The sequence below is a fragment of the Balaenoptera physalus genome (assembly GCF_965194825.1).
Source record: "Balaenoptera physalus genome assembly, chromosome: 19".
NCBI classification, from domain to species: domain Eukaryota; kingdom Metazoa; phylum Chordata; class Mammalia; order Artiodactyla; family Balaenopteridae; genus Balaenoptera; species Balaenoptera physalus.
Genome location: NC_138900.1, coordinates 53334811 through 53362596, shown reverse-complemented (window position 1 = coordinate 53362596; position 27786 = coordinate 53334811). Strand labels below are relative to the sequence as shown.

At 48.4% G+C, this 27786-nt stretch overlaps 2 protein-coding genes across 8 annotated transcripts; one reads left to right on the top strand and one right to left on the bottom strand.

The window, feature by feature from the left end:
- Positions 1-888: 888 nt before the first annotated feature.
- TXNL4B (thioredoxin like 4B) lies at positions 889-9315 on the bottom strand. 5 transcript variants are annotated; one of them, XM_082439245.1, is made up of 4 exons: positions 9045-9315; positions 5855-5987; positions 4320-4471; positions 889-2504 (listed from the first exon to the last, which is right to left on the bottom strand). In XM_082439245.1, exons 2-4 carry the CDS (start codon positions 5984-5986, stop codon positions 2339-2341), a joined length of 450 nt encoding a protein of 149 aa, XP_082295371.1. In that variant the 5' UTR covers position 5987; positions 9045-9315; the 3' UTR covers positions 889-2338. The 5 variants fall into 5 exon arrangements, with proteins under 5 accessions (XP_082295371.1, XP_082295368.1, XP_082295372.1 ...); XM_082439242.1 differs by having other exon boundaries at positions 5855-6023; positions 9045-9312; XM_082439246.1 differs by lacking the exon at positions 9045-9315 and adding an exon at positions 8678-9017.
- A 128-nt stretch (positions 9316-9443) lies between these two features.
- Positions 9444-27733, top strand: DHX38 (DEAH-box helicase 38). 3 transcript variants are annotated; one of them, XM_082438974.1, is made up of 28 exons: positions 9456-9721; positions 11783-12124; positions 12485-12672; positions 13344-13448; positions 14003-14150; positions 14271-14389; positions 14548-14624; positions 15077-15232; positions 15766-15927; positions 16510-16617; positions 16994-17106; positions 18545-18682; positions 19050-19236; positions 19381-19566; positions 19946-20086; positions 20421-20531; positions 20626-20742; positions 20908-21015; positions 21410-21509; positions 21970-22030; positions 22241-22449; positions 22552-22706; positions 23111-23266; positions 23362-23496; positions 23687-23812; positions 24340-24435; positions 25847-25968; positions 27257-27733. In XM_082438974.1, exons 2-28 carry the CDS (start codon positions 11802-11804, stop codon positions 27339-27341), a joined length of 3732 nt encoding a protein of 1243 aa, XP_082295100.1. In that variant the 5' UTR covers positions 9456-9721; positions 11783-11801; the 3' UTR covers positions 27342-27733. The 3 variants fall into 3 exon arrangements, with proteins under 3 accessions (XP_082295102.1, XP_082295100.1, XP_082295101.1); XM_082438976.1 differs by lacking the exon at positions 25847-25968 and having other exon boundaries at positions 9444-9721; XM_082438975.1 differs by lacking the exon at positions 21970-22030 and having other exon boundaries at positions 9462-9721; positions 21410-21522.
- Positions 27734-27786: the final 53 nt, after the last annotated feature.

The following is a 27786-nucleotide window of genomic DNA, read 5'->3' as shown; positions in this document are numbered from 1 at the left end:
GTCATCCCAAAACAGGGCCTCTCCTGCTCATGGCTTAAAATGTCACTATTCCTCACTAGGTTCTGCCCTTCCCTGTGACGTTCTCCTCACATGCACTCTCTAGATCCATTAATAATTTTCGACAGCTTACAGCTCATGGGCCAGTGAAGGACTTAGACCTGTATTCTAGAGCGTGTGGAAGAGACGATCGCTAGAAACTGAAAAATAATACAAACACGTGAAATGACGCCTCTCAGGGGGCACCTATTTCTTCTAATCGTACCTTCAGCACTAAGTTTTCTTAAAGAATAAACCATCCCAGTTTTCTTGAAGAGCAATCTGATTAAGGGTCTCCTGCTCACCCCTCAGGAGGAACACAGAAGAAAACCTCTGGCATTTTCCCAGTTCCCTTATCTCCTCTGCCTTCCTCCCAGCGGCACCTCTCACCCGCCTGGCCTCCCCCTCGGGTTCCAGTGACACTGGACTCCGTGGAGCCCTCTCAACACGCGTGCCGTCTCCAGCCCCTGGGCCTTCTTCCCCCGGTGCCCTCTCCTGAAAAGCCCTCTCCTTTCTCCACGAGTACCTCCTACTCTCCTTTAAGGCTCAGGCACTGTCTCTTCTAAGCAGCCTTTCTTCCATCCAGGAGTCACTTGTCTTTATGTAGCATCTGGCACAGGACGGGGCACACAGTATGTACTTAATAAATACTTGTGGAATGGACAGCAGCCAAGATGGGAACAAAAACACAAACCAGGACTTCAGAGAAACATTCCCTAAAGCCCTCAGTAGGAGAGAAGATATGAGAATCTTACGCATGAAAGTTCTGAGGTTTTGCTGTTATCTGAGCACTTCCCGCACCTCAAATGCTCTGTGACTTAGGCTATGAGGGACAGAAAATCCAATGAACAGTGACAGGCAGCGAAGACATTTTATTCTTTCATAGAAGTCTTAAGGGAGGCATGTCTGGAGTGCACTCAGTAGCTCAGTATCGTTCTCAGCGACCCAGGCTCTTTTCACCGTTCTTCTCAGCGTGTTCATTTTTCAGCCCAGTGCTGGTTGCCTTGTGGTCCTAAGACAGCTGCTGCAGTTCCATGCAGCACGATCACCATGAAAGCAGGAAGTGGGGGCCAGGAGAAGACGGAGGTGGTGGTGAAAGGGTTTTGTTGTCTCCTTCCTGGAGTGGCTCTCTCCTTTATCAATGAACGCCACAAAGGTGCCCAGCAGCCTTCCTTCGATGCCACACTTGTCAGAGAAGGCTTGGGCAGGAAGCACCTGGCAAAGGGGGACCGACTTGCAGTGACAGTGCTGCCCTGCACAGAACTGGGTTTCTGTCATCAAGGTGGCAAAAAGCTGCCAAGCAGGTCACGTGCTGCCTGGCACACTGCCCTCTGGCTCTGCATCTATTCTCTTATTCTAGAAAGTCAGTACCCTTAGCCCCACGAGGTTTTGAGAGGAGCAGGAACTTGTCCAAGTGGTGGCAGGCTGTGCCAGAGGACCCTGGGAGAGTTCTTCATAAAGTTATTAAAACAGGCAAGTCCTATAAACATGATACTTCTTTCTAGCAATTCTGAGATCTCTTTCCAGTTTTGAGTCCTTGAAGTACAGTTTTCTCCTCAGAAAGAGATGGAGCTCTGGGAGAGATCAGCTCCTACTTACTAAGGGTAGTTAATTCTCTGTTTAGCTCAAATTGGGTGCTGGATGGTAAAGGTTCAAGTTCTCACTTCTTGGGTAATTTAATAATAGAAAAGCTGATAAAATGAGCAAGCCAGGATACCTTTAAAAGTCTGAGCCAGAAAGGCTTGAAGATAAAACAAACTTGCCTGCTCTCAGTAAAGAATGATTTATTCCAAAAGAACTGGGATAATAGGTGAGCACGAGATAAATACACAAGTGGAGGAATGGCGAGGCTGAGGAAGATGGAAGGGGTGGGTGTGTACACATAGGGTAGAAAAGAAGTATTTTTGCTCTTATGGGAATTGACTTTCTATTTTACTTGTGTATCAAATAAACATAGTTAAATCAAATTGTACTAGCCAAGGTTTAGAAGGATTTGGTATTATCTTAAAGAATAAAGAAAACTATAATATAAAGAGAAATTAAAATAAGCACACTGGGGAAATTGACCATGGCTGACTTGACTGCTCTGAGGTCTGCAGGGAGTAGACACCTGGGCATTCCCAATTGTCACAGCACCAGTGTGGTCTTCTACTTGGGGGCCGGTATTTTCTGTACACGTCAAACCTCTTCTCCGCCGGGATGCTGACCACATTTCCGAAAGACCCCAGAAAAACAGCACAGCTGGAGTCAGGCACTGTTTCATGATGGGCCTGTCTCTTCAACTTTGACAGTAGTGAAAGTGCTAAATGTCTTGATAGAGGAGGTCATATTTGGGAATATTCTTGGGATCAATAGGACTTTGAACGATAAGTTTTCCCCTCATTGCGCCTCGATAAATTACTTCAATCAAATCTATGAAGTCTTGTTTGGTTTTGAAACTTCCCACGAACTTAGTGTGATCTGGAGACCTAAATAGCATAGGAGAGAAACAACCTCGCTCAAAACTTTTCATAATTACTTGTCAGACCTTCAGGATAAACAAAATAAACAGCAGCTCTGTTATTTTCTTCTGATCAGGGAGCCTTTAGACACAAAGCCTGATACTGATTTTCCCTTTGCGATTACAGGGCCCATTTGATATACGACTAAAACCAGTGCTGTGGGCCGCTGGGAGAGCATGTAAGCCCTACCAGGTGCAAAGCTTCTGCTTCAAAACCTATTTAATCACTTCTCAACTCATCATCAAGTAGTATTCCCTGGGTGTTAGCATGGGCTTAGTTTGTTGTTGCTGTTGTTGACTAGATGCTGTGCGAAGTCCATTAACTTGTCGTTGTCTCTGAGTTCTAGTCACTTATACTTCTGAGTGGTAGGTGCAATATTACCTTTTTTTCTTACTTTTCAAGTATCAAGTATGTTTACTGTAGAAACAGTTTAGGAAAATAAAAAAAATGAGGCCAGAGGCCACATTTTGGTATATACCCTTTCAGGCGTGTGTGCGTGTGTGTGTATGTGTGTGTGTGCATTTCTTTTTTTCACAGTCACGGGAATCATATCATGTAAACTATCTTGTAAGGTGCTTTTTTCAACGAACATATAACATATTTCTTTCGAAGTCATTAAACATGCATCTCCCATACCATATTAAATTAATTTCTAGTATCCTTCTGTGGACATCTAGCTTCTAAGTATTTTGTTTTCTCAATAATGGTGGGATGAACGAGCATCCATGTAGCCAATTCTGGCCACTTTCATGACTATTTTCCTTCAGATAAATTCCTGGAAATGCAATTGCTGGGTTAAAAATTGTATACATTTTAAGGTGGTAAGTAGTATCATAAATCACCCGCTGAAAATATTCACCAAACTAATACATATATCAACTGTATTCTAGGAGAATAAATAGCTATAAAACACTTAAAACAGATTATATTTAATGCACTTTCAAATAAATGATGACAAAGCAGGCACATAGATCTAGACAAGTGGACTCCTTGACCACAGTAAGAAAGGATAGGATTATTACGGATACGTTCAAAATTAATAAGTATTGGGATGCCGACTGGATGGAGGGGAAGGCATTAAAAGATTTCATGTTATTATTTTTTTTTTTTAAGATTTTTTTTTTTGATGTGGACCATTTTTAAAGTCTTTACTGAATTTGTTGCAATATCGCTTCTGTTTTATGTTTTGATTTTTTGGCCTCGAGGCATGTGGGATCTTAGCTCCCTGACCAGGGATCGAACCTGCACCCCTTGCATTGGAAGGCGAAGCCTTAACCACTGGACCACCAGGGAAGTCCCTCATGTTACTTATTCTTGACAGACTTTGTTGAAGAATGACTTCAAAATTCTCTGAGTGAAAGAAGACACGAAACTTGGCAAGAGAAAAGCATGTCTTAATTTGCTGAAGGATTACTTCTTTTATAGATGCAGCCTATGAGTTTCAAAAGGTTAAGAACAAATGACCTACTTTGTTTTAAATAAAATTCCTGGGAAACTTTTAAAAAAGCTGTTCTGTATTTTCTACACTGAAAGATGGCGAGTGCTTCACAAACTGTACTATTTTCTCACACTTAGTAAGTTAAAATTCACCACTCATACTGGAAACACTCTCATTTTGCACCAAAGTTCCACATAAAAAAATTAGAGAGTGCATCAACTCAGGAAACAGTACCAGCATAAGCCTCACAAAGCCCCCATCACATGCAAATAGGTGAGCTACTGAAACTGCCGGGATAAAAGAAACTTTTAAGACTGTAATAACTTCATGTCAATATAACTTACCCATAATCCACTTTCATATGCTGCCCATTGAAGAAAAACACAGTAGATGGAATATAACTGATGTCAAAATAGTGTGTATAAACTGGGGTTTGGTCCACGTCTACCAGATATATAGCAGCCATTTTACTTAAGTCAGAAGAGGTCTTAGAAAGCTGCAAATGAAGAGAGAGATGTGGGTTACAACTTGAGGGCAGCAACGTTTCTTCTGTGAACCTTTTTACTGGAACAGAATTTTCTGTTTGAAAAAAATTCCCGGGCCAAGAACCTATGAGTTCCACATTAGACACAGTGTAACCTTATCATTCAGAGTCTGAATCACTGTTGGCAGGGTAATGAAAGGGCCCTAGGCAAATTGTGTGAGTATATTTCTGCTTTTTTTTTTTCTTCTATTTTTGATTGTAAAAAGTTTTTATAAACTTTTTATGGATTTATAAAATCCATACTCGCTTAAATAAAAAACAAAACAACTCAGAAATATGTACTACAGACAATGGAATTCCCCCACATCTCTTCCTTCCAATCTCCCCATAGATGATAATTATGATAAAAACAGCAAACACTTACATGGCACTTGTTATGTGCTACGTGTTCTAAGTGCTTTACACTTGTTGGCTCCTTTAATCCGTACAACATTCCTATGCGGTATGCACTGCTAGTCACCATTTCACAGACGAGGAAACCGAGGTACAGGCAGGTAATATGCCCCTGGTCACACGGCTGTACGCAGTAAGGTTAGGATTTGAACGCGGACAGCTTGGCTTCAGAGTCTATACTCTTGACCTCTGTGATATTCCACACCCTCTGTAGTTGAGGGTAAAATGCTGTGGCCCCTTCCCCCCAGATTAACACATCACACCCTCATTTTTAACCACAGAAGTGGGGTTTCTTACACTGTATCCACACTGAGGGTGGCAGCAGTAGAAATGGTGGGTGAGGTCTTAGTCCTGGGTAAGTCTCTCTCCACAATAAACAGAGACAAGGATAAACTTACTCTGTCCCATACTCCCCTTCCTACTCATCAGATTGTGAAGATTTGATGTGAAATCAGAGATTATCATCAGGCACACACTGGAGGCAGCACACTCGAAAAGCATATTTGCAGGCAGAGAAAACAAAGTTCAAATCCCAGCTCTGCAATTTAGTGGTGCTGTGCCTGTGGGAAGTCACCTGACCTTCCTGGCATTCACCTCCCCCCTTGGGAACAGTAATAGCAATTATCCCACTGCTGTGAGCATTGAGTAAGACAATGTTCATAGACTCTTGTTAATAATGTTCCTGGTCTTCCACTGAATTGTTGGTGAAACTGAGCTTCGGCAGCTGCTACTGGGAAGGGCTTCCAGGGCAGATTCAGCACAATCACAGATTTGGGGGTTCAGCTCAGGGCAGGCACACGATCGGCTCTTAGTGAAAGTGTGCTAACAAATGAACAGCTATATCCCCGGGCCCTGCCTGCTCCCTTTCATTCATTTTGCAGATGTGGAAGTGAGAATGTATAGGTTTTTAATAAAAACCATTTACTTAAAAAATTCACTTACAATATCATCTAGTTGCAGACAGACAGGATCCTTGTCTCTCCCGAACCTGAGAACCAGCACCTTCTCTGCAGTACTTTTTATCGCCTGGTCCACTTCTTTTTTGCTACTCAGCTTGGGTAACAGGAAGCTCATGCTGAAATAATCCAAAGATCAATCCTCACTGTCAGTCCTGAAAGTTGAAATGTTTAAAGGCATTAAGTACATGAGTCCTAATTTTAAAACATTTTTAATTTTTGTAGTAGGTAATGTGTATACATATTTTTTTTTCCAGAGGAAAAAAGGTTTCACACAACACAGTAACAACAAAAAGGAACACACTAAATGCACAAACTGGTGGCAAGTAAGTCCACCAGTTAAAAAGAAACAATATAGAAAGGTATATTGTCTCTCCTCAACTGGCTTAGTTCCCAGTGCCCTGTAAGTAGTAACAAGGTAACAACTTTCATTAGTTTCTCATGTATCTTCCAGAGTCTTGTTATGCATTCACAAGAAAATACAGACATGTTCCAACGTTTTCTCCCTTTTTTACTCAAAAGAGAGTGTATTCTTTCAGTCAGTGTTCCAGCAGGAAAGAGATGACATCCTCAAATCTGAAGACTTTCATTAAGGAAACGTATAGGAAAACAGCAGGGTGTAGTGCAGGACCCTGGGCTAGTAGCAGCGGGACAGGGCGCTGTTCTCACCCGCAGGCCTGAAGGAGCCATGGGAGGGAGTAGTTACCAGAACCGTGTGGCTGAGATTGCTGGACGGAGAGGGCTGCTGTATAAGAGGTCAGCCTGCAGTTAAGGGGTGCAGATGCTCTCCTCCCACCCTCTCTCTGATCTGCTAATGCTCCCACTGGCTGACTCCACCTGGAACAAAGAGGGCAGGCGAGTTGCAGAGGCAAACAAGCCTCCTTGTCCCGGAGCGGTCTAGAGAAGCAGGAAGGGTGGAAGACCATCACGTATCTCTGTGTAGAAAACTCACACATTTTTTGTCACAGTGCCATACTATTTCATGCCCATTCCAGCCTTTTTAAACAGTCTTTTATTGACGGACATTTTTATTATTATGAGTCCTGGTTTAAAGATCCTTGGTGTATGTCTTACTGAGTATACCTCATCACATGGCGAACAGATCAATTAAGAGTGTGTAAAAACCACACACACACACAAAACAAATAGTAAAATACTGAGATAGAAGGGGCCTCTCATTTTCACACTAGTTTGCTCATAGTTACACTTCTAGCTACAAAAAAAAGGACTAGAATCCACGCCATCAAATTTCTAGTCCAGTGTTCCTTCTACTGCAACAAGTCCTATTTTTATGATTGAGAAACTCTATGATCAAGGAGCTTTACTTTTGATCCATCCATGAGAGACTCCATTGAGATACTTAATATTTTGAATTCAGTCCCAAATGTATCTTATGCTACGAAAAGGGAGGATTTCTTTCTCTCTCTCTCTTTTTTTTGGTGACAAGTCACATTTTAAGATATGAATTACTAAAAATTCACATAGGAAATGAAATTGTTCCAGTAACAGGTCACACTTTATTTTTTTAAATTAATTAATTAATTTTTGGCTGTGTTGGGTCACTTGCTGCACATGGGCTTTCTCTAGTTGAGGTGAGCAGGGGCTACTCTTCGTTGCGGTGCGTGGGCTTCTCATTGCGGTGGCTTCTCTTGTTGCGGAGCACGTGTTCTAGGTGTGCAGGCTCCAGCAGTTATGGCTTGCGGGCTCTAGAGTGCAGGCTCAGTAGTTGTGGTGCACGGGCTGAGTTGCTCTGCGGCATGTGGAATCTTCCCGGACCAGGGCTCAAACCCATGTCCCCTGCATTGGCAGGTGGATTCTTTACCACTGCGCCACCAGGGAAGTCCCAATAGGTCATACTTTAAATAGAGAAGATGATTGCCAGAAGGGACTTCTTCAAATCGGAGTGGCAGAACAAATTACTGACGAAAGGGAAAGTCAGAGAGAAGATGGATCTGTCCCACCACTAGAATTCAAACAAAGAGCAACTTCTGTAAGTTACTGATAAAGAGGAGGAAGTGGTGGGAGAGCAAAGCTGTCAACGGGGAGTGGGGAGATAAGCGTGTAAGAGGGTGGGACTGGATAAATGTTGGAAAGAGGAGAGGGAAATTGAGACCACACCTAAGAAAATGTCCACAGCAAATGATACCAACAGAAAATTCACAAAAGAAAAGGTTAAAATGGACAAATATACTGGGAAAGTTAAGCTTTACCAGTAAGCAAAGGAAAGCAAGTTAAACGATATATTTTCAAATCCATTAATTTGGCAAAGATTAAATGATAACGGCAAGAGTGTGAGTGAAGGGGCAGGCATTCAGAGTCCCTGCTGGAATGCAGAGAAGCAAAACTTTTCTAGAAAGAAACCTGAATACTCTTTGACCAACAATTCCACTTCTGAGAATTTATGCCTAGTAAATAAATAGATATATGCACAAAGAGCAATGTACATTTATAACGGTGAAAAACTGCAAACAACCTAAATAGCCATCAGTAGGGGACTGAGGAAATAAATGATAGTATAGCCACTGCAACGTAATAGCACACTGTCATTATATACCGGGTTAGAGATGAATAATTGAAAAATCCTCATGATAAAGAAAAAAAAGTTATAAAACAACAGTATATAAAGCGTGATCTCACTTTTGTACAAAACCTAACTATAATACACATGGACATATTCACATAGAAAAATAACTAGAAATGAATATCCCCAAACACCATCAGAGGTTATCTCCGCGTGTGAACAGACGAGTGACTTTTACTTACACTGGGGTGCGCGTCTTTATTTTCCCCAAATATCCGACATACATACTTTTTTTTAAATTTTATTTTTGGCTGCGTTGGGTCTTCGTTGCTGCGAGCGGGCTTTCTCTAACTGTGGCGAGCAGGGGCTACTCTTCGTTGCGGTGTGTGGTCTTCTCCTTGGGGTGGTGGCTTCTTTTGTTGCGGAGCACGGGCTCTAGAGCGCAGGCTCAGTAGTCGTGGCGCACGGGCTTAGTTGCTCTGCGCATGTGGGATCTTCCCGGACCAGGGCTTAAACCCCTGTCCCCTGCATTGCCTGGCGGATTCTTAACCACTGCGCCACCAGGGAAGGGAAGTCCGACATACTTTTAACGATGCCAGTGGTTGGGCTACTCCTGGCCCACGTTTCCCTCCTGCCAGAGATAAACGATACTTACTCATTTGTACACGTCAGCCCCTTCTCCTCCACTTCAGGGATGTCGGCAACCCCCACCCTTTCTCCAAAAAGCCGACTGGGGAGCCTCCTTCCTCCTCCCGCAACGGCGGAGGCGACCCCAAACCAAAGTAACCCACGGGCTAGAGTTGCCTAGCAACTGTGGCGGACCATTTTAAGGGGACGGAAACGGAAAAAGAAAACGCACAGGCGCAGTGATGAACTCGCATTAGGCCCCGCTCAAATAAGCAGAAGAGGCTATTCTAGTCACCGCCCACCTCCCCCGGCTCTGACCGGAAGCCCTACGGTCACTTCCGCCCTTATTAAATATGACCGATCTCTTTAACTTTTCCTTCCCACATCCCAACTAGAGGCGGGGCGTCGCCTCTTAGGCTAAGCGTGATTGGTCGCCAGGAGACTCGGAAGTGTCTCTGATGAGAGACGCAGAGAAAGACAGTCTAGCCTTGCAAGCGTTCTGTCCCACCCTAGGAACGGGCGTTTTTCGGGCTGCTCTCGATGGTATCTTTGGACGGATAGAGGGGGCCGCGCAAAGTCTTATGGGACAATAATGGCCGCTTTCAAGGTGCGGGTTTTGGTTCTCTAAGGCGGTCTGAGTGAGGAGTGGCGGCGCCAGCGCCCCAGAATCCGGGACAGAAGGTCCCGAGAGTCGGGCTTGGTGAGGTGAGTGTCCCTTCTTCCTTTCCGACCTTTTCTTCGCCAATCGTGGCGGCTCCAAGCGGCGGATATCGGCCCCTCGCTCAGGTTCGGGCCCAGGTTTGGAAAGTCTTGTTCCTGTCACCCAACTTGCGTTACTCACCTTAGGGATGCTGCCTAGGTCCTGCAAGACCGGCCTTTCTCCTTTCTCAGGTCAGATCCAGCTTCCTGGCGTGGCCTCAAAGAGGTCCAGGGATGCTGCCCGGGGGGGTCACCCTGCTCACTTCCTTAGACCTTCCTATTAGCCCACTCCCAGACGGACACCGAGCCCAGCAGGGCTCCTTTTGTCTTCCTCTTCTCTGTCACAGTGGTATCTCTACCAGGTGATATCTTTTACTAGAATGTCAACTCCAAAAAGGTTGGGATTTTTGTCTGTTTTGTTCTCTTCTTTATCTCTAATGCCCAGACCAGCGATTGGCTCACAGAAAGCACTCAGTAATTGTTGAACGAATGTATCGTTTTTTCTTCATTATTTTTCTTGTACCTCTTGTGGCTTCTTTGCCACTAATTATTCTTCACAAGCCAACACTTAGCTTCTTATTTACTTTTCTCAGCTGTTAGTTGTCCTGTTTGTCAGACTCCTTTTCCTGTGCTGCTGGCATCTTTCTTTTTTGTCCCTAGAAATTTCTGGCTCCCTGTTTCCTTTAATCAGTTTAAACTCATTCATTCATTTATTCCTCAAACGTTTATTTTGCTAGGCACTGGGCAAAGCAGTCAACAAGACAGACAAGGTTCTCTCTCCTGCATAAAATGACATTCTAGAAGTATATTTTCTAGTTCAGACTACTGAGCAGAGCATGTAAATCCTACCTTCCTGTTTAGATTTCCTCACATGAATACAGATGTCACCAATAGGTAGCTTTCCCTTTTCTCTTCTGCCTGATGGCATTTTTCAAAATGCAACTGTTGTTCATACTATATGTTCAGTCTGTTTAGCACTATTTTTCTATAGAGCTGTATATGTTAATTAGAGCCGGGTGAAACATTCTGGATTCTGGTAGTACCCTATCCCTTGACAGTTCTTTGCTTTACTGGCTTGTTGGAATGAGGGAAATTATTCAAGCACTCAGAATGGGATATGTTTATAAGTAGATTATGTATAGTGGAAGGTAAAGAGGAATTTGTTATAAGTTGAGTGCCAGAAAATCCTACAGTTACCTACTTTTCAGAAATATCATTTCCTAGCCTGGTGATTCTCATCAATTTTTTTTTTTTTTGGTGAACTTGAATTGTTATTAAACAGACTTCAACTGCTGTGAGGTAAGTCTTTTCTACAAAACACAATCCATTAAAGTGTGGATCACATGGATGGTAGTCTTATACGTCAACAACTCTGCTGTGTCTGTAGTTTAAAGGAAGGGAGAGGAGGAAGAACTTGTGTAAAAAAATGGTGAGGGACCCAAATCAATACCTTGGAGCACAGCAAGTGAAATAATGTAACGATGACATTTATGTAACTCTTTATGGTTACGGAGTGATTTCACATACACTTTCTTGTTTGATTCTCACGATAACTCCATGGATTAGATAGAGCAAAAAGTACTTCCATTTTGCAGATGTAGAAATTATGCCTAACCAAAGATTAAGTTATTGCTTACAATCATACAGGTAGAAAATGTCAAGAGCCTGGGTTCTGATTGAGGTTTCTGATTTAAAATCTAGTGGTGTTTTCCCTAAACTCCCTTTATAGATGCCATAATGCTCTAGTAAGTGTCCCTTAGTGAGGTCTGTTCTTGCCTGGATGATACCCTCTTGGATCCTGGGGTGTGTGTGTGTGTGTGTGTGTGTGTGTGTGTGTGTGTGTGTGTATCTGTTTCTGACGTGTGTTGGGGTAGAAGTAGGAAGATCTTTTGCGATTGTCGATTACTTGATGGACAGGTCTTGGTAAGAGGTAACTAAAGGAATTCTGATCTTGAGGGGGAGGTCAACCCCCCAGAGATCCATATACCTACAGTTATTCTGGGATGTAGCAGAGCCAAGCCTTTTCTCTTCTTATGTCTGATATCAAATGGTTTGTTTTCCTTCCAGAGAAATCCCAGAGCCTGCCATGGAGGACACCAGCGAGGATGTCTCGATCCATCGATTGGAAGGCACTGAGGTGGACTCCCAGGTTGGCGGTCTTATTTTCAAGACCAAAAGTGCATCTAGTGAGCAGCATGTCTTCAAGGCCCCTGCTCCCCGCCCTTCATTGCTGGGACTAGACTTGTTGGCTTCCCTGAAAAGGAGGGAGAGAGAGGAGAAGGATGACGGGGAGGACAAGAAGAAGTCCAGAGTCTCTTCCTTTAAGGACTGGGAAGAGAGCAAGGATGATCAGAGGGACGCTGAGGAGGAGGGCGGTGACCAGGCTGGCCGCAGTAGCCGAAAAGACAGGTAAGAGCCTTTGGGTGGATTGCCCCAAAGGGAACGAAAATGGAGGCCAGAAAATAGCATCTCATGTTTATCTCTCAGTTTTCTTGTTGGACATTTAGGACTTTATGATTTTACTATGATTCTATAACATTGAGGCTAGATAGGAATTGGTATTTTCTTCAGATTTGGGGGAACATTCAAAGGCACCTAAAGAGTGGATGATGGAGGTTAGAAGCGCTTATGGTTGTTGCCATATGCAAACCTGCCGTACCAGGGAGATAAAGTGGAAAAGGCCAGGTCACATGTTTGGCCTGGCCAAAGGTTTGGGGCAGGTTTTTCTTCCATGGATGAGCCCTTTACCAGCTGCCCTCCCTGTTTCAGACATTATCGATCTGCTCGGGTAGAGACTCCATCCCATCCTGGTGGTGTGAGTGAAGAGTTCTGGGAACGCAGTCGGCAGAGAGAGCGGGAGTGGCGGGAACATGGTGTCTACGCCTCGTCCAAAGAAGAAAAGGATCGGAAGAAGGAGAGGTCGAGGGATCGAGACTGTGACCGCAAGAGAGACAGAGGTAAACTGCCCAGCAGAGTTCCTAGTGCCTGCTAAGCACCTCAGTTAACATGTCGGCCTTTTTCCTGTTGGGGGGGTTTTTATAACACCTGTTAATTAGGGAACTCCATTTTCATGTCAGCCTGGTTGGTTTTGACCCCGTTGGTATTGGGATTAGCAGGCAGTTTAAGAAAAGAGCTGTTACATGCAACATAGCTGCTTTGCTTGAGTGTGTGGTCCTCATTTTATCCTGAAAATTGGTGATGAAGGTGAAAATGGGTAGTACGTTTGAGAAACCAGTTGACACTAGTGTTGGCGAGAGAAAAAGGACGGTGCTGTGGAGCAAAGCTAGACATAAAATCCAGTGCTGGCTTTCCTCAGTGTTGTCTCAGTTCTGTAGCTTGTAGGCTTGTAACTATTAAATAACTATTCATTATAGGCTTGTAACTATTCTTTTTTGAATTCTTGCAGGAAAATAACTGTTACTGTGAGTTTGAAACTTTCTAGCCAGTAACTAATTTTTGCCCTTGAAAGAATGGGGATATGTGAGTTTCAGGAGCCCAAGGATCGCATTAGAGCAGTGAGGTTGCACCTGTGAGTGAGTGGGGAGGCTTGTCCTTTCTCTAGGGTGAAGATGGGTGGAAGTTAGGATGGGACACCTGTTTTCTAAGCTCTGCCGGTGACTCCTCACAGATGAGCGGGATAGAAACAGGCACAGCAGCAGATCGGAGCGAGATGGAGGGTCAGAGCGCAGCGGCAGAAGAAACGAACCTGAGAGCCCCCGACACCGGCCTAAAGGTAGTCTGAGCTGTTGCTTGTGGTGGTTTGTGAGAGCCAAGTGTATGAGAGGCAGTGTGAGTGACTCTCATCCTCAGTGGAACTGGGTTGGAATTCCTGATTCCACCATGAAATTCTGGGAATACTTGGTTCTGAGCCAGTTGATTCAGTTGGGAAGGCCGTGGACTTCTCTGTGGAGACAGATATGCTCCCTTAACATGATTTGCCAGGTTGCTGAGCGGCCAGTTTTCCAAATGGTAGGAAAGAATAGGGAGCTGGGGGTGGGTGGGGTAGGGGCAGAAAAAGGTTTTATTACAAAGAAATATGTACATTCAAGAGGGATATGCTTGCAGAGATAAATTGGATATTCCTTAAAGTGTTGTTATGAGCACAGATGAAAACTGGACCATTAAAATTCAGATATCTTTAAAAGCTGTCAAAACCATCTTATCCGTTGCAAATAGGTGCAAAGTTTATATATAGTAAAAGAAAGAAATCTGGTGAATTGACTTTCATCTAATGGCTCTATGGCCGTGTCTTAGACGTTTCCTGTGGGTGTGTCTTTTGTGGCCCAGATGCAGCCACCCCTTCAAGGTCTACCTGGGATGAAGAGGACAGTGGCTGTGGCTCCTCAAAGCGCTCACAGTGGGAATCGCCCTCCCCAACGCCTTCCTATCGGGATTCTGAGCGGAGTCATCGGCTGTCCAGTCGAGATAGGGACAGGTGACGTTCTGGGTGGGCGGCACAGGCTGGGCGTGACTGGGGCTGGGAGGGCAGATGGTGGCTGGGGAACACGTCTCAGCTTAGTGACTCTTTAGTGAGGCTGGTTGTGCTGTTTCCCAGGTCTGTGAGGAGCAGGTACGCAGACGACACGCCTCTGCCAACCCCGTCCTACAAATACAACGAGTGGGCCGATGACAGAAGACATCTGGGGTCCACCCCACGTCTGTCCAGGGGCCGAGGTAAGACAGGGTAGAAGTGGGAAGCAGGACGCAGGGTCGCTCGTCCTGGTGGGGCTGGACGAAGCTGGGCTGGGGCTGTGCTGCTTGGCAGGTCTGTGTGAGGCCACTGGGGATGAGCTGGGACCGTGCAGACTGACCTGCTACGTGTTCTCCCGCAGGGAGACGTGAGGATGGCGAAGAAGGAATTTCATTTGACACAGAAGAGGAACGGCAGCAATGGGAGGACGACCAGAGGGTAAAAACTACATCTTCGAGGGACTGAATGAGGGGTGGTGGGTCACCTCTGTCGGTGAGTGGGTGACCGGGGGTGTCCGAGCACAAGGGTCATGGGTTACACTGTAGTGGAACCAGACGTTGAGCCACGTTCAGTCTCGAAGCCGTGGAATCTCTTTCCAGGCAAAGGCTCTGTGGTGAAACTTCTCACCAAATGCAGGTCAGACTTAACTTTTTCGGCTGTGTGCTGGTGCCACCGTGTGGTAAATGTAAGAAGTGCCGTCATGGTGGGCTGCGCTGTACACTGGGCTTCTCCTCTAGGTGGCTCGTCTTACAGCCTCTCTTGCGCCTCTCACGAGGGCTGCTATGCCGCACCAGTGACTTCTTACCAAACACCTCCTGCCCTTCTGGCCACGTCTTGCGCAGAAACTGGATCTGCGCCTTGTTCTTACAGCTTTGTCTCTTGTGCCGCAGCAAGCTGACCGGGATTGGTACATGATGGATGAGGGATATGATGAGTTCCACAACCCGCTGGCCTACTCCTCCGAGGACTACGTGAGGAGGCGGGAGCAGCATCTGCACAAACAGAAGCAGAAGCGCATTTCGGCCCAGCGGAGGCAGATCAATGAGGTGAGGCTGCCCGCAGCAGGTGGGGCAGATTCAGCTGGAGAAGCGGCAGGTCACACGCGCCTGCCGGCAGTCCAGCTCGTCTGCCGCTGCTGAAGTCACAGACTTAGCGATTCCTCCGGAGGCAGAGGGTGGGCAGGGAACTTCTCAGTAACTTAAGAAAAACCCAACCCAAATCATGACTTCCGTCTCCTGCAGTAGTTCTGGAGGGGTGCTGTTGATGGGTACTGGGAGGTCAGGCCCCGGCTCTGTGGTGTGTCCTTTGTGTCTCTGAGCGGGGCCAGAGACAGTCACCGTTTGTGTATCCATACAGAGGTTCTGCCTTAGATATAACGGGTTGCTTCTGGGAAGAGTACTGCAGGTGATTTGGGATCAGCGATTCTTCTGTCTAAGGAGCTGCAGGGTAGAGAGGCCCGTGACATCTCTGCAGCCCCTATGGCCCTTCTGTCAGGACCCTCTGTGTGGCCTCGCCTGGGACCTTTCAGGATGGCCTTGCAGTTGCAGCCTTAACGTGGCCTCCCGTTGTGTCCTCACAGGATAACGAACGCTGGGAGACCAACCGCATGCTCACCAGCGGGGTGGTGCATCGGCTGGAGGTGGACGACGACTTTGAAGAGGACAGTGCAGCCAAGGTCCATCTGATGGTGCATAACCTGGTGCCTCCCTTTCTGGACGGGCGCATCGTCTTCACCAAGCAGGTGAGGGTCCTCTGTTGTCAGAGGGAAGACCGCTCAGAGAAGCCTGAAATGGAAAAAGAAAGAAAGGGAAAGGAAAGGAGAGGAAAAAAGCCCCATCACGATAGGGGTAGGGTAGCAACCCTTCGTTTACTAGGGCCAGTACGAACTGGACCTTCGTGTTGAGTTTTTTTTTTTTTTTTTAATTTATTTATTTTTATTTTATTTGTTTTATTTTTGGCTGTGTTGGGTCTTCGTTGCTGCGCGCGGGGTTTTCTCTGGTTGCGGCAAGCTTTGTTGCGGTGCGCGGACCTCTCATTGCGGTGGCTTCTTTTGTTGCCGAGCACGGGCTCTAGGCACATGGGCTTCAGTAGTTGTGGCACTCGGGCTCAGTAGTTGTGGCTCACGGGCTCTAGAACGCAGGCTCAGTAGTTGCAGCGCCTGGGCTTAGTTGCTCCGTGGCATGTGGGATCTTCCCGGACCAGGGCTCGAACCTGTGTCCCCTGCATTGGCAGGCGGATTCTTAACCACTGCGCCACCAGGGAAGCCCTCGTGTTGAGTTTAATGGTCGGCGCAGAATTTCTCTTTTTCCTCAACCTCTTGCAGCCAGAGCCTGTGATTCCAGTCAAGGACGCCACTTCTGACCTGGCCATTATCGCTAGAAAAGGCAGTCAAACAGTGCGGAAGCACAGGGAGCAAAAGGAACGCAAAAAGGTTGGTTTCTTGTCTTCTAGGGCCAGAGAGTATCTACATATTTTTTTGTACTTTTTTTCTTTTTTCTTCTTTTTAAAGATCACGTTTCACCTCACAGGTAGGGTTCCTATTGGCAGTTAGAGGAAACTCACAGAGCAAGAAACAGCCCTTGTGGGAGGGAATTGCATTCCTCCTCCAGGGCCTCAGTTAAGATAATCCGGGGCCTGGTGTCTCAGGAGCTTCAGGCATAAGATTGGGAGGCACGGCTCGGTGCCACTGCTGCCTTGTGGGAATTTCCTGCCTGCTAGATGAAGCCTGTTGTCAGACAGGATTGATTTTCCATGGACCACAGTTGTGTCACGGGATGGAGCAGATTGACTTTTTGTGTCTTTTTCAGGCTCAACACAAACACTGGGAACTGGCTGGAACCAAACTGGGAGATATAATGGGCGTCAAAAAAGAGGAAGAGCCGGATAAAGCTTTGACAGAGGACGGTAAAGTGGACTACAGGTAGGAGTCTCGCCAGCAGCGGGGGTCTCTGCAGACGGGGCCTCAAGGGGGCCGATAGGATTCGGCACTCGCGAATAGGAAAACGATGTTATTTGGAGTCTCTGGTCCCTTCCTCCTGGTCTTTTCAACTTTTCTGAGATAACATTCCTACTGCCGCCCCTGATACTGCAGGAGCTTCTTCTGTGCCAGGCAGCACCACAGAACTCACAGATACTCAGTCATTGGATTCTCACGACAGTCCCACGGGACAGGTGTAGTCTTCCCCGTTTTTCATGTGAGGAGGAGGAGGCCCAGGGAGGTTAAGTAGCTTGTTTGAGGTGGTCCAGCTGGTAAACGGTGGGGTGAGGATCACACCCAGACAGTCTAGTCTCGGAGCCCACACTCTCAGCCGCTCTGCTAGAGCGCCTTACAGATGCTCAGTGTGGGAAAGTGTGCTTTGCACCCTTAGATTTTAGTTCAATCTAAGGAAGAACTATTTTTAACAGAGATTTGAAAATAGAAAGGGTTGTCTTCTCAGGTAGTGACTTCCCCATTCATAGAGGTATTTAAGCAGATGTTGGATAACTGCTTGTTGGGCTTTCCTCATTGTGTAGGTGGCTGAACTCAGATGTCCCTTCTGAATCTCACTGAACACTCTGAAATCCTACAAAACTGTCATCTGAGTTAATAATTCTCTGTAACCCTGTGAGAAGTGAGAAGTTGGTGCTCTTGATCAGCCCTTGTTAGTTTCTAGTTAACTTAATCCCGTAGGTGTTAATTGTTAGCTGACCGGGAGTGACTGGGATGTTAGAAACAGGAAGCTTGACAGAGTGTGGGCTCAACCTGATGGAGGAAAAGTCTCTTGGGGAAGGGATGGGTGGAGACTGTAGACTAATATAGGTAAGGTAGGACTGGTACCTTTTTGCTCTGCAGCCTGGGGATGTACGTGTGTCGGATACTTGAGCGCTTTCAGTGGAAGCTGTAGGTAAACATCAAGTGGGACTGTTCTCACAGTTCTTTAAAAATAAAGCCTTATGGACTCTGAGGTGGGAGGGAGTCTGACCTTGGTCAGCTCCTCCTTTCAGCCTGTTAAGTGTGGTGCTGAAATTGCCCAAGGTTGTTCCATATAAGGTAATGACCTGTGGATTTCAGCTCCTCTTCTGGCTGAACTCTTTCAGGGCAGAGGATTTGCCACTTGCTAATCTGTAGCTCCTCTGAGCCCCCTACAGCTGTCTGTCCTGGGGGCGTTGAGTAGGTTTTGGATGATGGATTCTCAGACAGCCGTCTGGTCCCTTAGGACAGAGGAGATGAGCAGCACCTGGCAGCTCTAGCGTCTCAAAGATTTACTGCACATTTGAAGCAGTGCTCACTTTTGGGTGTAGGAAGCAGGGCAGTAACCCAGTCAGGAAGGCAGATGTGGGAAACTGTGCAGGGCGCTAAGGCTGCTGTGTGTTCTCAGGGCAGAGCAGAAGTTTGCAGACCACATGAAGAAAAAGAGCGAAGCCAGCAGTGAATTCGCAAAGAAGAAGTCTATTCTGGAGCAGAGGCAGTACCTGCCCATCTTTGCCGTGCAGCAGGAGCTGCTCACGATTATCAGGTAACTGCGTCCACCCCGGGTCGGGCTTCCACTACTGAATCAGGTGTCCCATTTTCTCCTGTGTGTACTCTGTAGCTCTTTATCTTTTGGGTATGACATCTGATGGAGAAGGGAAAGGATTTTTTCCCCTCGCCTGGGTGCCCTGGGCTACCCTGCTTGAAGTAAGCAAGATGGCGTCGTTTTGTTTTAGTGCATTTGTTTAAACTGTACTGTCTTCCAGACTTTTTAGAGGGTGTTTCAGTATGAGACAGTTTTCCCAGGGAAATCCTCCTCCCTGCGCAGGCATGCTCCTTGGATAGCTACAGGTAGGGGTAGGAGGTGGCCTTCCACTCGGGCTGATTCACCCGTTATCTTCTCTTCCTTGCAGAGATAATAGCATCGTGATCGTGGTTGGGGAGACAGGGAGTGGTAAGACCACTCAGCTGACCCAGTACCTGCACGAAGACGGTTACACGGACTATGGGATGATCGGGTGCACCCAGCCCCGCCGTGTGGCTGCCATGTCGGTGGCCAAGAGAGTCAGTGAAGAGATGGGGGGCAGCCTTGGTGAGGAGGTGAGTGGGCGCAAGGGCTGAGCTGTGTAGTTCTTGCCCGGTAGCTTCTGTCATTTGGGCTGATCTGCTGAGGCCTGGACCCAGCTCGGGTGTGCAGTGGCGAGTGGGCGCCCAGAGCTTCTGAGCGGTCTCTCTGGCCTCCAGGTGGGTTATGCCATCCGTTTCGAAGACTGCACTTCAGAAAGCACCTTGATCAAGTACATGACCGATGGAATCCTGCTGCGAGAGTCCCTGCGGGAAGCGGACCTGGATCACTACAGCGCCATCATCATGGACGAGGCCCACGAGCGCTCCCTCAACACCGACGTGCTCTTTGGGCTGCTCCGGGAGGTGAGGGCTGCGGGTCCAGCTTCTGTGCCTGTGGGGCTTGGACCGCCGCCCGGCCAGGAGTTAGTGACGAGGCACTCCAGGCGGGCTGGGGTCTAGCCTGGGGAAGCTGAGGGGGTCTTTGACAGGCTGAGTTGCCCCGGAGGCCCTTGGCTGCGGGGTTCAGACCTGGTGGTGGTTTACTCTGTTCTTGCTCAGCTGAGTGCCTCATGGTTCTCCCGGCTGTGGCTCCACCGATTCAGTTCAGGATTGTTATGAATCTAATGAGCCATCCGTCAGCTTTGACTTCTGTTTCATTTGGTAGTTATGCTGATGAGACTGGAGGGCAGAAGCCAAGGGTCCCAAAACTGTGGGGAAGCCTCTGACTGACTTCTTCTCTTAGGTGGTGGCTCGGCGCTCAGACCTGAAGCTCATTGTCACGTCGGCCACCATGGATGCAGAGAAATTTGCTTCCTTTTTTGGGAATGTCCCCATCTTCCACATCCCTGGTCGTACGTTCCCTGTTGACATCCTCTTCAGCAAGGTACTGAGGCCCTGTTTCGGAACTGACCTGACCTTTGATGAGGAACTGGTTGGGGGATGTGGAATGGCATACTGAGTCGGGAGAGGTTTTGTGGGGACCCTGCGAGCCTGCAGCTATAGGGCTTGAAGGCGAAGGACTGTGCTCTGGGGAGGTTTCGCTTGATTGTTTCTTTGGAGTGGACGTGCAGTGCTCAGGGAGGGCCATCAGGCCCATCTGCAGGTGCGGCAGCCCTGAGAGTTCATCGGCTCTAGCCCCTGACCAGGAACTGGGTCGCCGGTTCCCAGTGGGGGCTTGGCCTGAATTCCCTCTGACGGTGTCCCTCACTGGTTTGCAGACCCCCCAGGAGGATTATGTGGAGGCCGCAGTGAAGCAGTCTCTGCAGGTGCATCTGTCGGGGGCCCCCGGGGACATCCTTGTCTTCATGCCTGGCCAAGAGGACATCGAGGTGCGTGCCTCGGTCATGACTGGGGTGAACGGGTGTGTCCTTCGTGTGAGAACTGGGGCATCTGGTGTCTCACAGCTCCTCTCTGTGCCCTCAGGTGACCTCAGACCAGATCGTGGAGCATCTGGAAGAACTGGAGAACGCGCCCGCCTTGGCTGTGCTGCCCATCTATTCCCAGCTGCCTTCTGACCTCCAGGCCAAAATCTTCCAGAAGGTGAGATGGGTCCCCACCTTGGGATTCCCCCAGACTCCCCCAAAGGAGGGCAAGAGGGAGGGTGTTAGTTTTCTGGCACGGGTTGGGTGTACTTTTCTCCTTGTGGGGTTTTTCCTACCTGAAGGCCTACAGCCTTCGCTCCATGAGTGTCCTGTCCGGCTCCAGGCTCCAGATGGCGTTCGGAAGTGTATTGTCGCCACCAACATTGCTGAGACCTCTCTGACTGTCGATGGCATCATGTTTGTTATCGATTCTGGTTATTGTAAATTAAAGGTAAGAGGAGACACAGGCACCGGGGCCCTGGGCCTTCACCCAAAGCTAACTCAGCCAAGGGGGTGGGAAGGCAGGCCCTGGGTCCTTGGCCCTCACACGACGATTGCTCATGGAAGTGGTGGTGGTGTTTATTGAGTGCTGGTTTTGCCATGTGCTTGATTCACTCCATCCTTGTGATAACTCGAGGTAGACAGTTTACATAACTCGATAGAGATCGCGGAGCTGGTGTTCAGGGGAAATTTCTTGAGGTTCCTGGTTCCAAAAGATGGCTGCTTACATCGCTAAGACACTTCCTTCTGTAACGTGTAGCACCCAGGGTCTGTCTTTGTCTCAAGCCTGCCTCCCTTTTCCCCCTCACTCTGCCCTTAGTCAGGTCTTTGCTGTCCCCTCCTAGGTCTTCAACCCCAGGATTGGCATGGATGCTCTGCAGATCTACCCCATCAGCCAGGCCAATGCCAACCAGAGGTCGGGGCGAGCCGGCAGGACGGGCCCAGGTCAGTGTTTCAGGTAGGAGCCCTGCGCTAGCCTGCTCTCTGGGGTGGAGCCCCGGCTGGGGTGGGAAGGCTTGGACTGTGACCCTGCAGAGAGGTGACCCCTGAGGCTGGGAACCAGTGGTGGGGCTGCCGCTTGTTGCTTCTCTCGTCACGTGCTGCTGAGTGGAGGAAGCTGCCTTCGCAGGCAGCCCTGAAGTCTGAGCAGCCTTGGGTTTTAGGAAGACCTGTGTGGAAGGTACCTGCAGCGGATGACCAGCGATTACAGTGTGCCTCCTCCTGGAAGATAAATGTGAACAAATTACAGCACCGGTTCTTTTTTTCCTCCTCCAATTACTCTCTCTCTCTTTTTTGTTCCGATTTTTAAAAATAATGTATTAACTATAGAAATTCAGAAAATCTAGAAAAATATAAAGAAAAAAAATCCCAGCCATAATTCTAGTCCCAGGCTCATTGGTTCCAGAAATGAAACAAGTACATAGGAGACTCCAGCAGAATGGTGAATTGGCAGGACTGAGTTTTGAGTAGGTGGAGATTTGTGATTGTAAGGGAAAGGGGGAGGTGGGGGGAAGAAATGAGGACTTCTCCTCCTTACCTGTGGCTTTCATCTGCACTGGCTCTTCTGGGTGCACAAGCCCAGTGTTGGTCCCTGTGTAGACAGCCGGGCATATTTGAGGGGCTCAGCCGGGCAGCACGGTGGGAAGTGCGGCAGGACTGCGTCTTCTCCCCCGCAGGCTCTACACCCAGAGCGCCTACAAGAACGAGCTCCTGACCACCACGGTGCCCGAGATCCAGCGGACCAACCTGGCCAACGTGGTGCTGCTGCTCAAGTCCCTGGGGGTGCAGGACCTGCTGCAGTTCCACTTCATGGACCCGCCCCCGGAGGACAACATGCTCAACTCCATGTATCAGCTCTGGATCCTCGGGGCCCTGGACAACACAGGTGCCGTGGCCCCGGGAGCCGGGCAGGGCCCCGTGGGCTCTGGCGCCTGGGTGCTCCAGGCACTGTGTCCACTGACCGTGCGGATTTGCTCCTCTCTCCCAGGCGGTCTGACCTCGACCGGGCGGCTGATGGTGGAGTTCCCGCTGGACCCGGCCCTGTCCAAGATGCTCATTGTGTCCTGTGACATGGGCTGCAGCTCCGAGATCCTGCTCATCGTCTCCATGCTGTCAGTCCCAGCCATCTTCTACAGGCCCAAGGTGGGAGATGCTGTCCGGCTCCTCTCCTCCCAGGGATCTCGGGAGGTTATGGGCTCAAGGAAGGTTGAGAGAGGGGAGTAGTTTCTCTCTGTGTTGTTAAGACGGAGTGGAGGGAAGGGCAGGAATCAGTTTCCAAAGAGTGGTTTTGCTGTTTTATGTTAAGCAGGTTGGGGTAGGGGAAGGGATGGGCTAGAGCCATGGTTCTCAGGGAGTGTTTTGCAGTTTTTTCTAGGATGGCTGTGCCTGAGCCCTCACATTTTAGAATAAATATTTTGTTGTAAACTAATTTATTTTTCCTATATTGTCAGGGCACTACGTTGATGTGTTTTTAGCTGTGGTGAGGGTAGATGATAGTGTGAGATAGCTCTTCTCATTGGACCTGGACTTCCCTTTTTCCTTCCTAGGGCCGAGAGGAGGAGAGCGATCAAATCCGGGAGAAGTTCGCAGTCCCTGAGAGCGACCACCTGACCTACCTGAATGTCTACCTGCAGTGGAAGAACAACAATTACTCTACCATCTGGTGTAACGATCATTTCATCCATGCCAAGGCCATGCGGAAGGTGGGGGCAGTGGCCGAGAGAAGCAGCATGTTGGGAGGAGGGGTGGGATGCAGGGAAGGAGGGCGCCATCCTTGTCTCCCTGTGTCCTGCTCTAGGTCCGGGAGGTGCGGGCTCAGCTCAAGGACATCATGGTGCAGCAGCGGATGAGCCTGGCCTCGTGTGGCACCGACTGGGACATTGTCAGGAAGTGTATCTGTGCTGCCTATTTCCACCAGGCAGCCAAGCTCAAGGTGAGCCCAGTGGAGCTATGGCCCCTCTGGGCCTGATACTTCTTTCGAGGGCAGAGGTCTCCTTTCTCTTTGTACAGTCCTGCAGATCTGGGCTTCCCCCAAAAGCCTGTGTCAAGACAGTATTGGACTGGGTAGCTGCCCAGATGTGCAGTGTTTTGCTATGTAGCCACCTGTTGCATCTCTTCCCTAGGGAATCGGGGAGTATGTGAATATCCGGACAGGCATGCCCTGCCACCTGCACCCCACCAGCTCCCTCTTTGGAATGGGCTACACCCCAGACTACATTGTGTATCACGAGTTGGTCATGACCACCAAGGTGAGTCTTTTCCAAGGCAGCTTGCATGACTGTAGGCCCACTTGGCTGGGCCAGGCCTTTGTCATAACCCTTTGCCGCCTTCTGGGATGGGTTTTGAGCTTGGGAGGCTTAAGGCCACATGTTGCTTGGAGGGAAATTGAGGTTGGTTTTCAGTTGGGGGTTTGGGGAAGTTTGTATAGATACACAGTTAACCTCTAGATTCCAGTGGCCTCGGCTGTGCCAGCAGGATTGTTTCTTACTTGCTGCCTGGGACAAGCAAGCCCTTTTGGCGTTGTTAGAAGGGTTTTCTGAGGGGCTGGGCCTTTTCTGTTGGACAACAGGGGCCTTTTTCTCAAGCATGGAGGAATTTGGATGGGAGAAGGGATTAGAATCCCAGTGTCTGCGGCTGTTCCTTGCCTTTTTCAGCCTCACAGGGCGAGGGGTAGGCCCCTTCCCGTGTAGCTCCTAACTGTGGAACCGCTCTGGGAGGGACAGCTCAAAGCATTGGTCCTCCTGTGACCACCGCTCTGCGGCCCTTCTGCCTGCAGGAGTACATGCAGTGTGTGACTGCTGTGGACGGAGAGTGGCTGGCAGAGCTGGGCCCCATGTTCTACAGCGTGAAACAGGCAGGAAAGTCTCGGCAGGTAAGGACCCTGTGCTTCTCTATGGAGGATCTGTTTGTCTCTGGGATCCGCTTTCCCCTCAGCCTGGTATTAAAGACACATCATCATCTGGCTTCCCTTCACTTCTCTGTCAAACATAAAAGTTGTGATCCAGGCCGGTTAGTCTGTCTGATCTCCCCCCACCCACTCCATTTGCTCAGTCTGCTGAGCCTTAAAAAAAAAAAAACTTATTATTGAAAAGTCCAAATACTCATAAAAGTGGACAAAAACAGTATAATGAGCCACGAGTTCCTCACTTAGCTTCCATAATTATCAACATTCTGCCCAACCTTGTTTCTCTTATTCCCACTCCGCTCCCTACATATTGAGTGTTTTCCTGGAATATTTTAAAGCATACCTCAGACATTGTGTTTTTTCACCCATAAATACTTGAATATGTGTCTATAAAAGGACTTTCAAAAATTAAAACATAACCTCCATGCAAATCTTACTCAACAGAATTAATCCTTAATGTTGCTAAAGTCTCCAGTTCTTGTTCATATTTCCTTTTTTATTCCAAAGATAATTTTTTATAATTGATTTGCTTGAATTCGGAGCCAGGCATTGAAATTTGTCATTATATATATTAAGTCTTTTATTCTGGAACAAGCTCTGCCCCCACTCATTTTTTATGGCATTGACTTATTGGAGAAAACAGGTTGGTCATCTGTTGGTCATTCTGTAGAATGTTCCACGTTCTGTTTTGAGCTGATTGCTTCCTCAAGGTGTTTAACTTTTGCCTCTATCCCATATACTTTCTGTAAGCTAGTCATTAATCTAAAGCCTTGGTTAGATTCAGATTCAGCTGTTTTGGGTAAGGATGCACAAATGCGTGTGGTGCTGTGAACCTCCTTTTAGATCCAGTCAGGAGGCACATAAGGTCTGGTGGTGCCGCTTTTGAAGACACTAAGATTGCTCAGTGATTCCACCTGATCCCTCCATTATAAATTCTCTACCTACTTCTCGGTCTCCTGACAGTCTTGGTGTCCATTGGTGGCTACCACCTGGAGTTAGGGCTGCAGAATGTTGTGGACTTTAGCTTCCCCCCTTCTCAGCATAGTTCGCCCCGCACCGGGCCTGCACACATCTTCCTATGTCTGTCCTCTCCAGCCAGATGTCATGTCTTCTCTATTTCCTGTACTTCCTGGCATGGTTATGAACTTGGTTAGAGCATGTAAGCACTTAGCAAATGGAGTGGAGGGCTGAGGCATGACAGGGTGAGGACTCAATCATCCAATGTCTGTCTTGGATCAGTGAGAAAAGCAGGCCTCAGTGCTGGGGCAGGGAGCTGGCAAGGTCTACCCAGCACCTGGCTTGCAGCAGGGAGATGGGTGCAGGCCGGGCCTCCTCACCCGCCAATCCCCAGTGACCCCAGGACCTCTCCCTTCTCTAGGAGAACCGCCGACGGGCCAAAGAGGAAGCCTCTGCCATGGAGGAGGAGATGGCACTGGCCGAGGAGCAGCTGCGGGCCCGGCGGCAGGAGCAGGAAAAGCGCAGCCCCCTGGGTAGTGTCAGGTGAGCTGTGGTCTCAGGACCCTGGTCCTGATGGAGCCCACCAGCTGGACTGACCAGGCCCTGAGGCATTTAAGAGAAGTTAAATGTGCAGAGGTGAATTGGTGACAAGTTGACTGTGGTCACGTGGAGACGGGAGGGGTTTCGGACATACTTTCAAGAGGTGGTGATACAGCTGCAACTCCTGGTCGTTGTTCGTTATGTTGTGATGGGGCCCAAGGTGGGCTGGAGCGGCAGAGTAGGTCTCACAGCTTTACCAACAGGCTAGGGCTTGGACACCACAGTAGAGAGGCAAGGCGGGGAGAGCCTTGGGCACCTGCATCTGCCCTGGTGCCTGGAGTTAGACCGCACAGGTGAAGGGCACAGTCCCTGCAAGACTGCCCTCACCTCAGTCACCACCTGCAAGCTGGGGGGTACCCAGGGTCACCCTCATTTCTCACCAACTTGTTACAAATTTGGGGATCCCCATGGACTCCCTCAGGTTTGATAATTTGCTAGAACACCTCGCAGAACTCAGGGAAGTACTATACATATTACAGTTTTGTTATAGCAAAAGGTCACAGAACCAGCCAAAGGGAGAGATGTATAAAGTGAGGTCTGAGAGTGTCTTAGATGTGAAGTCTTCCATTGTCCTTGGGGTCATGTTACCCTCCTGGCACATTACACAGAGTATTGTCACCAGGGAAGCTTACCCGAGCTTTGGTGCCCAGAGTTTTATTGGGCAGGACCCATGTGTTGACTTAGTCTCCAGCCCCTTTTCCCTCCCCAGAGGCTGGGCTAATAGCACGAGGCTCAGAGCACAGCCCTCTAATCACAGGTGGGTTTTTCTGGCAGGGTAGCCACCATCCTGAGTCATCTCATTTGCATAAACTATCAGATGTGGTCCGAGGGGCCCACCGTGAATAACAGAGACACTCCAGTCCCTTGGGAAATTCCAAGGGTCTAGAGATACCTCCAGGAACTGGACACAAAGCCCAGCCACAGCTGGAGTGGCGGCCTGGTGAGGTGGAGGGAAGACGACCTCCATAGCTCACCTAGGGGATATGAATGGAATTGTTAAAAAAATCTCATAACCTGCCTCAGTGGATGTCAGAAAGAGGTGCTATCTCATTCTGCTCCCGATCACAAATAGGGAAGGCAAGGGGAGTGGAAGTGTGCTAGGGGAGAAACCCTGCAGCCCCAAAGCCTGCTCGCACACAGAAACAGCAAGACCTCAGGCTCCTCATCCTTCTGTGTGTCCTGGCCGGAGTGAGCAGCAGTGCGATTCCTAACCCCTCTTCTGTGTCTCCAGGTCTACAAAGATCTACACCCCAGGTCGGAAAGAGCAAGGGGAACCCATGACCCCTCGCCGCACACCAGCCCGCTTTGGGCTCTGAGCTGAGGCTGTCCCTGGAGAGGAGGGGGGCCAGGTGTTGAGTCCTGAGCCCTGTGGCTGCAGCGCCCAGGCCTGCCGACAAAACCCTTTCATCTGTGTGCTTTCATTTGTGTACATCATGGCCTTGGGGGCACCTGTTGAGGCCAGGCTCTGCCATGGAGGAGGTGGGAGTTTCTTGGTGCAGGCACGGGGCCGCAGAGCAGCTGCCAGGACCACGAGAGGTGGCCGGACCCACCATATTCAAATAAACTGTCCCCGGGACACTTGGTGTATAAATGACACGGCTGTGACTATGTTTTTTAAAATTCTTGTGTAAAACGGCACAATAAACCTAGAGGGAATTATAATTTGGTTATAATTCAGGATTTGGAAATAAATTTATTGTTTGTAAAATGTTATTGTATTTCTGACTCTTCTTTTCCCCTAACTGCCCTAAATCACACACT